This window comes from Taudactylus pleione, unplaced genomic scaffold (genome assembly GCF_031769625.1).
Source record: "Taudactylus pleione unplaced genomic scaffold, aTauple2 ptg000061l, whole genome shotgun sequence".
Lineage (NCBI taxonomy): Eukaryota > Metazoa > Chordata > Amphibia > Anura > Myobatrachidae > Taudactylus > Taudactylus pleione.
In genome coordinates, this window is record NW_028284463.1 from 15,713,494 (window position 1) to 15,731,038 (window position 17,545).

At 44.8% G+C, this 17,545-nt stretch overlaps 1 protein-coding gene across 1 annotated transcript; it reads right to left on the minus strand.

Moving 5' to 3' along the window:
- Window positions 1–5,481: 5,481 nt before the first annotated feature.
- MSRB1 (methionine sulfoxide reductase B1) lies at window positions 5,482–16,926 on the minus strand. The gene is made up of 4 exons (XM_088464795.1): window positions 16,778–16,926; window positions 13,247–13,389; window positions 12,986–13,100; window positions 5,482–7,616 (listed from the first exon to the last, which is right to left on the minus strand). The coding sequence occupies exons 1-4, from the start codon at window positions 16,830–16,832 to the stop codon at window positions 7,585–7,587; spliced, it is 345 nt and encodes a 114-aa protein (XP_088320921.1). The 5' UTR covers window positions 16,833–16,926; the 3' UTR covers window positions 5,482–7,584.
- Between the last annotated feature and the right edge of the window lie 619 nt (window positions 16,927–17,545).

Sequence of the window (17,545 nt, forward strand, 5' to 3'; positions counted from 1 at the left end):
CAACCTCACAGCCCTTGCCCGGAGTTATGATGGAAATAGTCTATAAGATATCATCACTAGTTCAGCTGATCTGAATTAGGAAATAGAAAGTCACAAGCGGATTCTAACTTTATTCCCACAAACTCCGCAGGTTACAGTAAATTCTACTTACTCTTGCCGTACCTATCAGCCGCAGATGACTGAAGCTGCTTCGACCCGGGTGCCGTGGAGAGGAGGGATGGAGGAGGATCAGCCGGTGAATCAGTGGGGAGACAGACGGGAGGGATCTGGTGAAAAGATCCCTCTCCCACATACGCTGACGTTTACACAACAGCTTGTAAAGAGCTTTGGGTGCTGTACGCCGGGCACAGTTACATGTAAAGTACATGTTGCAGTAAAATGCTTTTTTGGAACTTGATGAATGGCATAATGTACCCACTATCAGTGATATCTCCTGTGTCACCGGATTGATAAATGGGTCCATTACTTTAAAATTACATATGAAAAGTTAGTAAAATAACATATTTATGATGAATAGGCTCCATAATGTGTTAAGGCCCCTACACACTACTTTTAACGATTTGACCTATTCCGACACATCGTAACGACAAATCGTTAAAAATGTGCAGTGTGTATGCACTATATCGTGTAGTGCGCGCTCCCGTGGGGTCGTCAGCTGCATCACCTGGTCTTTTGTATATGCAGGAAGATCAGGCGATCCTATGCAGTGGGGGGGCCAGCATATCGGGCACCGGATCACCCAGTGTGTACGGACCACCTGACGGGTCGGCCCGTTGGCGACATCGCTGTGTACACAATCGTTTAGTGTGTACCCAGGTTTAATGTTATATAAAGAAAACAAGCGAATAAGTTTCAGAAAAAAAAAAACTTTATTAATTAATTCCAAGAAAAATAAAGAGAAACGGTTCTGGTCACTTTAAACTGCTTTTGACAGATTGTTCCAACAGTTTCGGGTGCGACAAAGAGACACATTGCAGAGTCTGCAGAAAGGGGCTCATTTATTATCCATATATAATGTACATGAATCTCATGGAAGCCGCAGTAACCGATAGGACTCAGCAAACCTTCCTAATATATATTTCAGAAAACTGGAGAAAACATCTGATTGTTTGCTATAGTCTTCAGTGAATCTGTGCACACTAAATAAGCGGTCTCAGTAGCTACACGGTAAAATCCCTAATAGTGAGGCGTGAAATATACAGACATAAAAAAAATGCCTGAGTCACAGGACACAGAACAACAACATGTAACCTGAAATGTTCTGCACGAGAACAAAAAAATCCATCACAAGTGCAACCTTCTTGGGCACTGGAGATGACGGCCTACAGGGGTCATTATCAACGATTTTAAAGGATTTTCTAACAGGTTTTGGAACAGACAGCTGTATGTGTATAGCTCTGGTTTTGCCGTTTACAGGAAGTGTAATGCTGGTTACACAATGGCCGACATATCGGTCGTTCGATTGAATGGGCGATATATCGTGGGCACGTCTGTACCAGCGATATATCGCGTCGGTTGTGCAGCACAACCGATGCCCAATATATCTGCAGATGGATCGGCTCATCATGCGGTGTACACGGGCGGTCGGCTGACACACATGCCTGTACACATCCTGCAGAGGCCGCCGGTTATTGATAGCCCAGTTGGGACGTCAATAACAACGCATCGGGCCGACAATTGGTAAGTGTAGTGTGTATGCACTTACCAATCGTCAGATAGGACAGCGGACCGTCCTAGTATGTACCCAGCTTAACATATTCTTTAAATCCTTGACAGAAACCGTGAGCGTTTTTATACATTCTGGAGAAAGGGCCTGATTCATCAGGGATCGCTATTGTGAACGCGGCTGCATAATCGCACGCAGTTGCGCTGCAAAAATATGTTAAATGTTTGCAACGCACAGCCAGCATAGAGACGCTGTCAGGATCCGGCCTGAGATCGGCCTTTACTCACTGCTGGACTCGTGTCTTTAGGCTCCGAAGCGTTCAAGAGCCAGTGGTAGTGGTGGGTTATGGCTGATGATTTTCCCCGGGGTCCGTTTGGACTTCCATGCGTGCGTCCTAACTTCTGTGTTAGCAGACATGGGTGCAGCCATGTTGGTTCATCTCACCTGATCAGTCTCCTCCAATGGCAGCCCTGCTAGCCTCCCAGCTGATCTCATGATCCAATGACCAGCTGCCTAGGGGTATTTAGGTCCGACTCCTGCAACAGGAAGTTGCTGTTCAAAATCGCTGTATGACTGCACGTAGTCTTTCCCTGTGACAACTGTCTCATGTTCCAGAGGCCCTATTTCTTTCTCCAGTGTTCCTGGTTTCCCGTGTCTCTTCAATCTCAACTCAGTGTATGCAGACCACGTGTTCCGTCCAAGTTCCTGGCTTCCTATGTGTCTCCAGTCACATCTCTGTGTATTCAGTCCCCGTGTTCTGTACACGTTTATCCTGTGTGTCTCAAGTTGCCCCACTGTGTATCCTTTCCAGTCCTCTGCGGGTGCGTCCGGAGTCGCACCTTTGTGTACTAAATACACACCATAGTGTACAAAGTTTGCACCATTGTGTACTTCATCCTTGTGCTTCAGTACGACTTCATCCTGTGTGTCTCCAGTCACATCTCTGTGTATTCAGTCCCCGTGTTCTGTACATGTTTATCCCGTGTGTCTCAAGTCGCCCCACTGTGTATCCTTTCCAGTCATCTGCTGGTGCGTCCGGAGTCGCACCTTTGTGTACTAAATACACACCATAGTGTACAAAGTACGCACCATTGTCTACTTTATCCCTGTGCTTCAGTACGGGTTCATTCCAAGTCGTACCTCTGTGTATCCAGTCTCCAACTTCAATACTAGTTCACCCTGAGTGTCTCCAACTACACCTCCAGTACGCCCCCAAGTGGCATTCTTGTGTACTTCCTCCCTGTTTGGTACAAGTTCCGTCTTCACCTCCAGTACGCCCCCAAGTGGCATTCTTGTGTACTTCCTCCCTGTGTTTGGTACAAGTTCCGTCTTCACCTACAGTACGCCCCCAAGTGGCATTCTTGTGTACTTCCTCCCTGTATTCTGTACAAGTAGTGTCTACACCTCCAGTGCACCCTCACGTGACATCTTCGCGGTCCTTCTTACTGTCTCAGTATAATTTCATCCCTGCTCATTCAGTATGTCTCCGGAACATCTTAAAGTATTCAGTCCCTGTGTTTCAGTACCAGCCATTCCTCTGAGTTATCGTATTCTTAGTGTTTCCTGTGTTAGTTTTATTTTTTTTATATATATATATATATATATATATATATATATAAAAAAATAAAACTATATATGAAACTATATAATATATATATATATATATTAGAAAAAAAAAAAACACTATTTCAGTCTTCTGTCACTCCCAGGTACCTGTCCAGAGGGCCGCGACCTGCTCACTTGGTGCAGCGTAAAACCAAATCCCAATTGGAGGGGTCACTGGAGAAAACCAACAGGTGAGTTAGACTCCGCGCCTCTGGGCATGTCTAGTCAAACCTGGGTTTGGCCTCAATTAGGAGACTTAGCCCCGTCTTTTCCCACAACTATCCTAAACCCCCCGGGTTCTTAACCTCATCAGAGGTTTTCCTAGAGCCCGGTCATGACAAACGCCAGCTACGCTTTCTCACATCCATAAGACCTCGCAGTTCTGGGTATACAACAGTAACATCGGACCCTCACGTAGAATTACAGTAGGTCTGACCTGTCTCAGAAATTGCAAGTCTGGTCGCACGCAGTGAGTACACAACCTGCGCATGCCGTCGCAGTGGCCAATTTCTACACGCCCATGCAACGGCGTTCAAACAGACAAGCGCGCCTGTGTTTCTCCGACCAATCCCCGTCTCCACCCCCAAACGCTGACGTCCCGTCACTCACTCTGCGATGGCTTTCTATCTGCATAGGTGATCGCAGTGCTAACATACGCACGTGTACTGGGGTGCATACGCATGCGCAGTAAGCACCATCGGCCGAACTGCGTATGCGGTTGCAATTGCGATCCGTGATGAATCCAGCCCAAAGTACAGATCCTGCTGACAGCTCTATAAACGCCGGGGGCTAGATTTACTATTGCACGGCTGTTAAAGCCACCGATGACCGGCGGCTTTGAGCGATAGTCTACCACAGGCCCATGTGACTCTCCAGCTGTTGTGAAAGTACAAGTCCCATCATACCCTTCCACGGATCAGCTGGTAAAGCATGCTGGGACTTGTAGTATCACAACAGCTGGAGAGCCACAGTTTGGCCAGGCTGGGTCCAGCATATCTTTCTAATGCCCACGTCAAATCCATCGGTCAAAGTGGTTGATCATCTGCGTCTTTGACAAACAGACACATAGTAAATATACCCCCGGGTCTCAAGGGCGTGATAGATCGTCAACTACAACATCCAATGAGATTATAGCTATCATTTACCTAGTACAAGCTAGAACCTGATTGGTAGCTCCCCTATAGGATAGCCGTCATTGGTACTCTCTATTGTAGAACATTACATCGCCATGATTTCCACAGCATTCCCGCCTCTTCTAGAGTACAGAGTAGACCCGGACTAGTTAATGCCACAATAAAATGGCACTTTATAAAATATAATGTTATGTCGTTTATGCTTTCACCCTCCCCACAGAAAATAACTGGAAATTATCCCGTATAAAGCCATTATCATCCTATATCAATATATATATCGTCTACACCAGTGGTCAAGGAACAGGGGTAAATTACCCCACATGGGGTAAAATGAAATTCCTGGGGGTAATGGACGGACAGCCGGGCATGCATATGAATCATTCTATAATGATTCATATGCATGCCCGGCTGTGCCGCAGGGAGGCTCTAAGCCGGACGCCCGCTGAGATGTTATTACCAGCGGGCGCCCGGCTCCTTCCCTGCAGCGCCGCGTTAGCCGGAGACTGGAGTTCTCTTCCGAACTCCAGCTTCCGCCTCTCTCCATGCGCACTGTGGGAGAGACGTCATGAGGTCTCTCCCATAGTTCCGAGGAGCAGCCGGGCGGACAGGTCAGCGGCGGATGCAGGAGCGAGGATTAAGGTAAGTGGGTTTTTTTGTACAAGCGGCACTACAGGGGCATTATATGGGGGCACTACTACAGGGGCATAACTATGGGGGCACTGCTATATGATTTCCTTCCTTTCAAATCAAGGGAGTAACGTCGGTGTATCTAAATATATTTAAACAAGTTCCCTGACCCCTGGTCTACACAATACACGGAGCCACAAAGACTCTTCCCTTATTCCAGTCAGTTCCTTTCCCCACGGAGATCACAGGTTAAATCCTCTACCACATGAGAGCACGTATAAGAGGTAACATTTTTAATTAATTAACCTACCAGTATGTTTTTTTTGAAGCGAGCTGGGAAACCAGAGCACCAGGAAGAAACTCATGCGAACATGGGGGAGAACATACAAACTGCACACAGATAGTACCCTGCTTGGAGTAGAACCTAGTCACCCAACCAATGCCACCACAAAGGATTATAAATACCTTTATTGTCTTAGTAAAAGCAAAAATAATAAAAATACTTTAAGCTGTAGAAAAGGAAATTTTGAAAAATGTAGTTCTAAAAGAGAAGGAATCTGAAAAGGTTTAGTACATCGTCCCCCACATTGTAATGTGACCGCAGAGTGACATATAGGGGGTCTATTTACTAAGCCTTGGAAGGAGATAAAGTGAATGGAGATAAAATACCAGCCAACCAGCTCTGGTCATTTCAGCATGTCACATGGCAGTTAGGAGCTGGTTGGCTGGTACTTTATCTCCATCCAAGGCTTAGTAAATAGACCCCATAGTTCCTTTGCTACTACAGTATATAGACTGCTCACATGCGGGGGTTGTCTCACTTGTCTAATGTACTAGCTGACATTTTAGAACCCCGACCCCCCCAAATCTAAAGACAATGATCCAGATCAGGGGGGGGTTCATACTGTATAGTGGGTTGGCTTCTGGGCAACTCCAGTCTGCAGTACAGTGATTTGGTGATGGTCATTTCCTAACAATAACCGCAGCCTGCAAACATGGTTAGCAGAGAGGAATCATCACTGGAAGTTACCAGGGCAAGCTGGTGATAACAGGGTAAGTGTGGAGATCCCACTGGAAGGGATGTGGGGTTCTGGGCTACAGAGAATTTGCCCTAAACAGTGGCGTTAACCTTTAACTTTATATTTTAATGCTATCCATTATACATGTGTTGGCAACAGTGTAGCAATTAAAAAAATAAATCTAATAATATTAATTGAAAAACCCTGAACCCTGGGTATAGCAGCAGACTCACAGCCCTAATTTAGGACATGTCTAAAGAAAACCCTAGAGCCCGAATTTAAGTAGCCACGAGTGTCGTTAACCAGTGTTACAGCAGGCTGCGACTTTTTTCTATTCAATTAGAAAACCCACGTTAAGTTAACGCGTGTCTCAATTGGAGAGCACACGGATTTTAGTTTGTAGCCCCCCGAGTTGGTGAAAAGTAGGGATAAATCTTTATTTTAGGGAAAAAATGTGAGGACACAGTTGCAGAACCTCCAGTATAACCAAACAATGTGTGATCACACAGGCGGGGGTGGTTAAATACCATAATTTGGCCAATAAAAGGACAGGTCATTTTTCTAGGCAATTTTCGGTAACAAGAAAAAAAAAAAAGGGTTGTATTACGTGGGACAGGTACTTTGAGGTGTATAGATGGGAAATTAGTTTTTGAACATTTTGATGGGAGTTACAAGAGTATTTTCATAATAGTTTTTAACCTATAATTTTCCAGTGTTAATTAAAAAAATTAAATTAAAAAAGTCAGCCATTTGACACCTTTTAAGAACCTAAAATACTTTGCGTATGGCCACTAATTGCCTCGTATACGGTTTTCTCATTTGCCACTTTTCTGGGGTACAGGCTGATTTCCCTAATTTTTCATGTACTCCCCCCCCCCCCAGGTCACGCACTATAGAATTACCAGCGCTAAGCATTTCCTAATTGAATAGCTAGGGTGGCGGGAATACTCAGGGTGAAAATAACCAGCAAACTGCGCGTTAAGTTGACCGTGGCATTATCTCCCATGAAGGTGGTCAATTGAATCGGCAAACCGTGCAAGCTGATTCAGGCCAATAACTGAGCAATACTGACTCATACATGTGCAAAAATTAATAACTGTTGGTCGGCGACTAGACTGGGCTTCGGCCAACCCAAGAAAGTATGATCAACGCTGAGGCCATTATCGCTTGAAGTTAGTTGAACAATTTGGCTGCCATGATTACCAGCTTATGTTAATCATTTGTGTTTAACCATTTGCAAATCATCTTAAAGTACCATTGTCCATATACAATAGCTTGTTGTGACCCAGGATATTGGATCTTGGGAAAACCATTCCCCGTTGTGGGAGGATGTGTGGGTTGAAGGCTGTGCGTGGAAATTGGCGCGTTCCCAGTGTAAGTGCTCCAGCGAGACGTACAGAGCCACATCTGATGACAGCACTTAGTTTTCATCAGCCGAGACGTCCAGGATGGCTTTACCTCGGCTAATTCATCCGGTGATGGGGCATCAGGGAAGGTTCAGTACGTCAAAGAGATCAGAACTTTCATTTCGTCATTATGCTCGATTGGCTCCCCCGCTGACTTGGTCTGTACAAGGTGAGAGACAGAGATGACAGTTTTCATGATCGATACCAGAAAACCAACATTCTTAGTTGAGAAGGAAAGTACCAACGTTTTTCCAGACACACAAAAAATAAATGTAATGACGCTAAGTTGCTCTTAAAGATACAGACATTATTCTTGGGTCTAATGTATCATGAAGAAGCATCAGTGATCATCTCCCGGCATGGAGTGGAGATGGTCCCTATCTGGCCGGAATATAGGAACACAACACTGCATGACACCTGACTGGAGACTGGATATACAGGGTGTTTCACTTGCTATTAGCCCCAAAAGTTTTCCTTATAAACTTTTCAAGTATTTGGCGTTAATTTAGTGAAATGTGATACAGACATACCTCTGGGACATCAATTACTTTAAACGTTATAATAAAAACTTTGGGGCCAATAGCGAGTGAAACACCCTGTAGATATAGAATGTTACAGCGATACGTTCTTTTAAATGGCTAGAGTGAGGGCATTTGTAATTGGCCGGGCCACCACCCAGGACCTGCTTACCATTGGATATTGTCACTCCTATTCCTATAGCTGCAAAAAGGCAGTAATAAAGACTGTTTTATAAGTAGAGAAAACATTAACTGGTAACACCCGTCACATTACGCAGTAATTCAACTTTAACTGACTTTCGGTTGTCTAGCGAAGCCTTGTCCAATCATAGGGGCTTTTACATTTGCCTGAAAGGGTTGGATTTTGTTAAATCACATTTACCCATCATCAATGAGTAAAATACCCCCTCTCACTTAAGCTGGGCATACACGTCCAGATAAAATGTCTGTCAGACCGACAGACATTTCATCTGGCAGCCTGCCAGCCGCAAATGTCCCCGGCATACAATGAGATTTCTCTCACAGTGTATCAGCCCGACATCCGCGCTCCGCCCCCGGGGGAGGAGCCATTTCCCTGTTCCTTCCATGGGAAGGAACACAGGAAATGTCTGTCTGTCGGCCACGGCTGGGCATACACTGCCCGATGCGGCCGACAGTTTACCTGTTAAATATTGCATAGGACGGGCATGCTGGACAATCCGGCATGCCCGACCGAGCAATGTTTAACTCTCGATCGCCACAATTATCGGGGCGATCCACGGATATCGGGCGGATCGCCCTGATAATTGTAGCGTGTATCTTAAGTAATTGCAGAGATTGACAGGCAAGCCTATGAGCAAGATATTAGATCCTGATTAAGTACGTACTTATAATACACAATTGGCCCAGGTAAGCATCTAACCAGTAAAGCAGATCGCGGACCGTTTATCTGCTTACCAAAACATTCAAATTACAGATATATAATGAATGAGTTTAAATTGCAGACTACAATTAGGAGGAAGGGTTTCAGAATTACAGAGGTTTAATAGCCCCCTCTATTTCGTGGGACCAAAAGGAATTGGAGAATGACTCACAATCTGCCTCATGGACAGGTGTGGGCTGTTCCTTCATTATTTCTTAATCATTATTTCTTATTATCAATTAAGCAGGCAAAAGGTCTGAAGCTGTTTCCATGTGGGGCATTTACATTTGGAAGCGGTTGCTGTGAGCCCACAACATATAGCCAGAGTCACCCAGTAGTGGGTGGCTCTCCAGGCGGCAGGCACAGGACTGGCGGCAGGCACAGCATTAATAAAGTTTCAAGGTGCAGACCATTCACAAGCTTCAAGAATAGAAAGGCCAGATTAGACTTTGACAGAAAAAAAATGTAAAATAGCCAGCCCAGTTCTGGGAGAGAATTCTTTGGACAGATTAAACTAAGATCAATCTGTATCAGGATGATGGGAAGAAAAAGGAATGGAGAAGGCTTGGAATGGCTTCAAAGCATCATCTGTAATACACAGTGGGGGCAGTATGATGGCATGGGCATATATGGCTTCCAATGGCACTGGGTCACTAGTGTTTATTGATAATGTGACAGAAGTAGCCGGGTGAATTCCGAAGTGTATAAGGATATATTGTCTGCTAAAATTAGGTAAATTGTGTCAGTGTCATTATATTTATATATACACATACACATACACACACACACGCACACATAAAAACACGCACACACCTGGGCCAATGCGTAATTTAATATTGTGGTGTTTGGTATTCAAAAAATAGTGCCCTTTAGTAATAATGATAATAAACAAATAGTGCCCTCTAATAATGATAAGACAAATAGTGCCCTCTAATAATAATAATAATAATAATTAGACAAATATTGCCCTCTAATAATATACAAATAAATAGTGCCACCATAAAGTGCCCCCTTTTTTGGTAAACAACTAAATAAAATAATTCACTGACTTAATGCTTACCTGTATCTTCATTCTAGCCTTGATCCAAAGTAGTCCAATAGGAACGTAACAAACATTCCTTGTGTCTTATCTACATTAGTCTCAGTTCTAGAATAGTCAGCCTTTTCGTATATTAATATAAACTAGTGGCTTCAATCGCTCTTAAATAAATACCTTGTGTTTGTCATGACTGGCTTAAGGGGCCTATCCACTAGGCGACCTGAAAGACTGAACATCTAGCGTTCAGACCTCCAGGTCGCCGAGGTGCGGTGCCCGCACTGAACGTCATTCAGTGCAGGAGTCCGACCTCCTATCTCTAAACATGCCGAACTTGATGAGCGTCGTCAGGTTGACGACGGGGTCGGCAAGGACCCAGCGTGCACGCGCATCGCTGGTCCTTGCCGGCTATCCATTACCCGACTTTGTGAGCAATGCGACTAAAACCTCCTGGTTTTGGTCGGATTGTTCACAAAGTCGTGTAATGGATAGGCGTCTTTACTCTCAATACTGATCATAGGACACAGCCAGTTATCCAAAGGTTTACTCTTTATTTAAAACAAAGCATGTGCATGTAATGGGCCACGTGCAGCAAACAGGTGTAAGCAGCCCCCTTGTAAGTACACACCCTTCATACTTTTCCCAGTCACTGTGCAGGGCTCCTGCACTGCACGGTAAATGCATATATTCTCCCGTATGCTCAGTGCGCATCTCCTTATCTGTACGCTCGATTTGGTGTAATCATCTGTACACACCTGCACCTACCCTAAACTTGGTACAAAAAAAATGTAACGTTTACATCCAACTGTGCACAGCCCTCACTGAAATAACTGCATGAGAACTCCCCCCCTTAAAGCCCAGTTACACCTCTCCAGTCATAAGAGCAAATGTGACGGAAATGCCTGAATCTCTACAATCACTTTTAATTGCTTGCGCTTGGTTCTGGAGCATGTACAGTGTGAAAACTCGCAATAAACACTTCGCCAACAGGCGCACATTCGGTTTGGGTTTCCCAAGCATGGTTCTCAAAGCCCCCTTGCAGTCCATGTTTTAAGGATATCCATTCATGTTTTAGTGGATGTTCCTTATAAGGAAATCCAGGCAGCTGAATAAGACACAGATAACCCCAGTTTGTGACAAATAAGAATTCAGGAGGGCAGAGACCCGTGGAGAGCGTTGGCTTCGGTCTGCACAGTCTATAGTGAGTAATGCTAATCAGGGGACTCTCTCCACCTGTAGAAAGTCCAGCAATGATGGACCCGCTTACTACAGGATGGTCAGTTATCCATCAACCTACACAGATATATGCAGGGCAGGGAGCACGGGGTCACCTGGAGCCATAAAAACACACCCAGGCTGAGGAGAGAAGTATTCTGCAGGAGTATAAATAAAAAGGCTGTAGCTGGGGTGGGAAATCTAATCTGCTCATTTAGTCGGTGACTACTGCAGATCTCCTGTGCACGGCTGACGTTTCATAGTCATAGGTGTAACTACAGGAAGCCATGCCATTTATATGCATCCTCAGGTCTGATTGGGTTTAAAATAGGAGGAGCAGTGCACATTGCAATTTGTGTCTCTTACAGAGGGAATAGCTTTCTATTCCCACAGAGATTACAAAGACCAGTAACATGTATTCTTAATGCTTTACTACCAAAGAGGAGAGAAGGAAATGCAACGTCTGCATATTCCAGTATCATTAGATATACTCTGCTAGGGAATGTACCTAACCAATGATGCACGTTAGACAGAGATAACTACTGCAAAATAGACCCCATTAGTACATTTCATACGATGCACAAAGGGCCTAATTCACTACCGATCGCGACTGAGATTACGCACGTAATCTGCCGATTGTTTCACACTGCGCATGCGTTGCGATCGCAATGGATTAGCATGCTATCGCAGTTGAACTGTGTGCGTACGCAATATTGCATATCGTAGTGAATCAGGCCCAAAGTTAGTTATTTCTTTTACCAGGAGGAAATCACAATGACTGAGAAGACCCCACAGTAAACACTATACAATGTAGGTTCTACCTTCAACGGAGGCTTCCTCAGCGACACCAGCAAAGACTCCCATTTCTTTTATTAGCTAGTATTAGGACCATACATTTGTAAAAACAGGTTTATAACGTCTACACCAATTCCTAATCGAATGATGGACGATAGATTTTAGCAGAGTAACAAATTGTCTAATACTAATAATAATAATAATAATTAAAAAATGGTTGTTTTTTGAGAGTATTAATCAATAATTTTATTTATGGAGCGCTATTCTCCAATAGGACTGGAGGTGTGTGGTACAAAATGTGGATATTCAGAATGTCGACATAACGTTTCTCTACTGTTAGAGCTCAAACCCTACCCCTAAACCTGTATGTCGACATTGTAACAATGTCTACATAATGACCATGTTGATGGGTTGGGTGCGGGATACTGGTGGTCAAAATACCGACATCACTGCAGTCAGAATCTACCCTAACCCTAACGTACCTTTCCCGCAGTCTAACCCTAATCCTCCACCCCGCAGCCCAACCCTAATCCTCCACCCAGCAGCCCAACCCTAATCCTCCTCCCAGCAGCCCAACCCTAATCCTCCTCCCAGCAGCCCAACCCTAATCCTCCTCCCAGCAGCCCAACCCTAATCCTCCTCCCAGCAGCCCAACCCTAATCCTCCACCCCGCAGCCCAACCCTAATCCTCCACCCCGCAGCCCAACCCTAATCCTCCACCCAGCAGCCCAACCCTAATCCTCCACCCCGCAGCCCAACCCTAATCCTCCACCCCGCAGCCCAACCCTAATCCTCCACCCCGCAGCCCAACCCCTAAACCTAACCCCAATACTTACCGACAGGATGTCTGCAGTCGGGATTCCGACGCAGACTACCTCCCCATGTTGACATTATGTCCATGTCGACATTGTGGTGTCAACATTCTGAATGTCTACACCATGACACATACCGGGCTCAAGGTGCTTTAAATTTCCACAAGGGCCCAGTTGTTATAATTGCACAGTGCTCGACCAGACAATCACACTTCCCTTCCTTGTTATGTACAGACGCATCTGACTGGTTACCTTTGGGGATGAACTTTATCGAGCTGCTGAATATTCAGAAGCGGGACTGACCCTTCTTCGGCCCATCGTTTAGGAACTCGTGGCCCAACCCATTACCACACTTGCCACAGAGAACCTGCGGGAAACACAAAACACATTAAAGGCAAAACAGACAACCCTCAATACAGCCAGTGATTTGGTTATTGGCGTCAACAAACTATCAGAGGCTATAAGGAAAGGAAGACCGGAAACCTATATAGCGGAACAGAAACGGCCTCTTACTTTGAGAGCATTGGGCCGCTCCACGTGCTTGGAGACGCTGTCCTCGTGAATGGTCTCGGTGAAGGCCGGCCAGGGGGAAGAGTGTTCAAACTTGGTACGGCTGGAGAAAAGCTCATAGCCACAAGTGGCGCACACATATACGCCTGATGACAAAGCGGTAAATGGACAATAAATTAGCAACCAATCAGATTCTAGCCATCATCTTCTAGAAGGTGCTAAATAAATGTCAAGTAGAATCTTATTGGTTCCTATGGGCAACATCTCCACTTCTAAAAACCCGCACATTAGTAAATATACCCCACAGTGTTCATTCTAGCACCCTGCACATGTCACTACTCCTGCGGTTCCTCTTTCCTGCCCCGGGTGTCGCTCTCTGCTCTGGTGCTTCTAGCACACTCTGGTCTGTATCTCAGAAGTGTGTTGCACCAGCTGAGCATGCTAGAAGCACCAGAGCACAGAGCAACACCCCAGGCAGGAAAGAGGAACAGCACGGACTGTGACAGGTGAAGGGTGCTATAATGAACACAAGAACCTGATGCCTAATATAGTGCTAGAAGGAGGGTATCGCCTCTCCCAGTAGGTTATTCACCACCGGTTTCCTAAAAAAATGCAGAAGCTTAGAACTTTCCTCATACACATCCTGTGCACATCCCCTTACATCAGATAGCGTGACAGCAATAATGGAGAATTACAGTTATTACCGTGGTGCAATATCCAGGACAAACTCAGTGCACTCGCTGTACCCGCTTACCTTACTGTGTTAATGGGTAACTATGACGGTGTGATTGCTACTAAGTTCCTTCAGCGTTTGCATGAAAGTTGTTATTTATAGAGTTTGCATTACAGCACGTTTCTTTCAGGGACAAAAGACCCTTCAGGTGCGTTTATAAGGCCACTGCCCTATGAATGTGGCAACTTAGCTCAATGCTTTTATTAAGCTCATTCTTTTCAAGTGAAATTAGCTTCAGAGAATTCTATGATCTTCTAGACATATTTCCAAGGCACAGGGTGCAGTTTTGATGGCTAATTAGGCAGTTTTAGAGCCAAATATAAAAGCCTGTGAACTGCGGCAATGGGACAGAGGTCTGATTATATTTAAAGGGAAAACCTGAAAATGCTAAAACGTAACATTTGTTACGTGCAACTTGTGTAACCTGCGAGCTACTACATTTGGACCTTGGACCTGTGAACCCTAACACCATCTGATGGAAACCATCTTACGATTGCAGGCTCAAAAGGTGACTGCATCCCATTATGTATACCAGGGGTTTTTATCTGCAGGCCTCAAGTACCCAATCAGGTCAATTTTTCAGGATTTCTTTAACCATACGCATTTGTTAACATTCTAGCACCCTGCACCCGTCACCACAACGTGCAGTTCCTCTATCCTGCCTGGGGTGTCGCTCTCTGCTCTGGAGCTTCTAGCACACTCTGGTCTGTATCTCAGCAGTTTGATGCATTAGTTGAGTGTGCTAGAAGCACCAGAGCAGAGTGTGACACCCCCGGGAGGAAAGAGGAACTGCACAGGTTGTGACAGGTGCAGGGTGCTAGAATGAACACTAACGAATTAAGGAACCATACAATCAAATCAGGGTCTCTTGAAATGTGTACAAGTGTAAGTAATGATTTGCAGAGGGGCTAGGTGAGTATTTTTTTGGAGGCACTCAGAATCAATGTCTTCATTAAATTCAGACACTTTATATGTTTCTCTTAAAGATCATAATATGTGGAAGCTGTGAAATATTCTAGAGAGGAGTAAATTAATTGTGCTAAAAATTCTGTTGATTGGAGACAAAAAAAAAAAAAAAATATATATATATATATATATATATATATATATATATACACACACACATACGTGAGAGTCCTTGTTAGTAAATTACATTAAATTGCATCCAAATAATAGGTAACCTACAATTAGTATAGGATATAATAAAACCATTATTGATCCCCTCAGCACTCTGTTCCTGATTCATTACAGATTGCTATTATGATTGCAACTGCGATTACGCACACAGGTCTTTTGCGAAAATATGGTAATGACTGCAGTATCAAAGCTATTATACAGACACCCATTACCGCTTTTGCATATCCGTAATGCTTAGCAGTCTTGCATATACATCGGGAACATCGGCCCCTCACGCACAATTACAGCAGGTCTGACCTTACTCAGACACTGCTAACCTCGTCGCACGCAGCGAGTACACAGGCTGCGCATGGCGCCACAGCGGCAAATTTATGCACGCCCCTGTAACGGCGTTCAAACGGAATGGCATGCCTGCGTTTTTTCAGTCCACTCCCCCAAATGCTCACTTCCTGTCAATCACTCTGTGCGGTCTCTGCGATCGCAGTGGTGCCTTCACGCATGCACGGTGCGCAACAATTGTCCATCTGAGGGCATAACTACAATAGCGATCCGTAATGAATCAGGCTCCCTACCCCCTCGCCACCCTCACCCTGCCTTAAAAGATATTAAAAAGGATCAATACCTCCTCCAAATATAATTTAAATAATCGTTAACACGACGCTGGTCATGTTTTCAACTTTGGCAGTGGTTATATTTTGCTGTGTTCATGTTTCTCTCCATGTACACCTTTAATCTATTCTACAAATAATGTATTTTACAAAGAAAAATAATTGTTTGTGTACCCCAAGATGCGGTACCCTTATTCTGCAGGACATCACCCCCTAGTCGTAGGGAAGCTATCTGTACAGAGCATCTCATACCTACAATGCAGGGACAGCAGCACAGTGACACGGAACAATATTTATTTACGGAGTACGCGAGTCAGAACATTGACATGGACAATGACACAATCATCAAGTTGACAGCAACGATGGTGACACTGGAATGCCGCCAGTTTTATACACCGACACATGGAAAATGTAGACATATGATCTGTCAACATCGTAAAAATGTCAACAACAGTGTTGGGGACACTGCAGAAATAGATTGTCGCCCTTCCGACCATGTTAACATAGTAAATGTCAATATGTTCACAGTCAACACTGGCCATGTCGACATTGCAACTGTCGACACGGTCACAGTCGACCGAATATAACAAACCCATTGCCTGAGCTCCCTGTAATTCCCTGCAGAGGTTAATCCGCTCCTGCGCACAGTTTTCTGCAGGATCTTACCTGCCCCCCCTCACTTTATTACTGGAACACGCTGCTCTCAGTCACTGGCAATGGGTACACATGATAATTACCAGCTTCTGGGGCTAAATAAAGACATTTATACCGTAACACTGTGCTGGTGGCAGCTCCCCAGGAACCTGAGTAACTTTTAGTAACAGCAGGGGGTTAGCAATAAGCGGCACTCCAGCTGTTGAACTGCAAATCCCAGCATGCCTTGCAACAGTTTCAACATGGCCAAATAGCAAAACTGTGGCAGGGCATGCTGGGATGTGTAGTTCTACAACAGCTGGGGGGGCGGGCGCTTCTATGCCATGTATCCAGTCACAGCACTGTATCACACACACTGAGCCCCTGGTACATCCGCGCAGCCCACCAGCAGCAACTTATTACCGTTCTGGAAGTGATCTTTGTAAATCTCTCCGCCAAAGAACGAGCAGAAAGACATGGCGTTGCTTCACCAAAAAACTCCTGTCAAAACTGACCCTCGCCGGCTACCAGCTTCGATTCCTACTGTTGGAAACGGCTGCAACAACAGATTGTATAAGGTGTCCAGGGGGAGGGGCATTGCGTCATCAAAAGGCGTGTGCATCGCATCTATAGCACGTGTTAGCAGCCCGAGTGGGCGGCCATGTTGGTTGGGGCAAAGTGTAACAGATGCTTTATATATAGTATTTAATATGTTTGTGTGAAATCTATAGGTTGTTATTATTAATGTGGCAATTTGGAATATTGTTCTTGCGCACAATTTTGTCATGGGGGAAGGAAGTGCTGTTGCTTTGCAGGGCGAGCTAAAGGTGGCTTCTGCACATATATGTAGTAATAACAATTATGCAAGATGGTGTGCAATTTCATTAGCAGGTTTCATCAGCCTTTGTGTAACATCATCACGCAGCTGTCTGTGGGCATATTATTGTGTTTATTATTGTTACAGTTTCATTTAAATGAATCATGTGCTGTAGCCAAAACTGATGACTTAATTTCTCCATGGTCTTTCAGAAGGGTTGCGGCTAGATCGCCTTCAGCTACAGGACTCGGATGTCATCAGTTACTATCCTCGAGGTCATCATGGGAACTGTAACCTGTGGCGAACAAACAAGCCTCACCTAGTTTTGTGAAAGTTATTCACGTGATATTCTCCTAATTAACCTAGGAGGATAA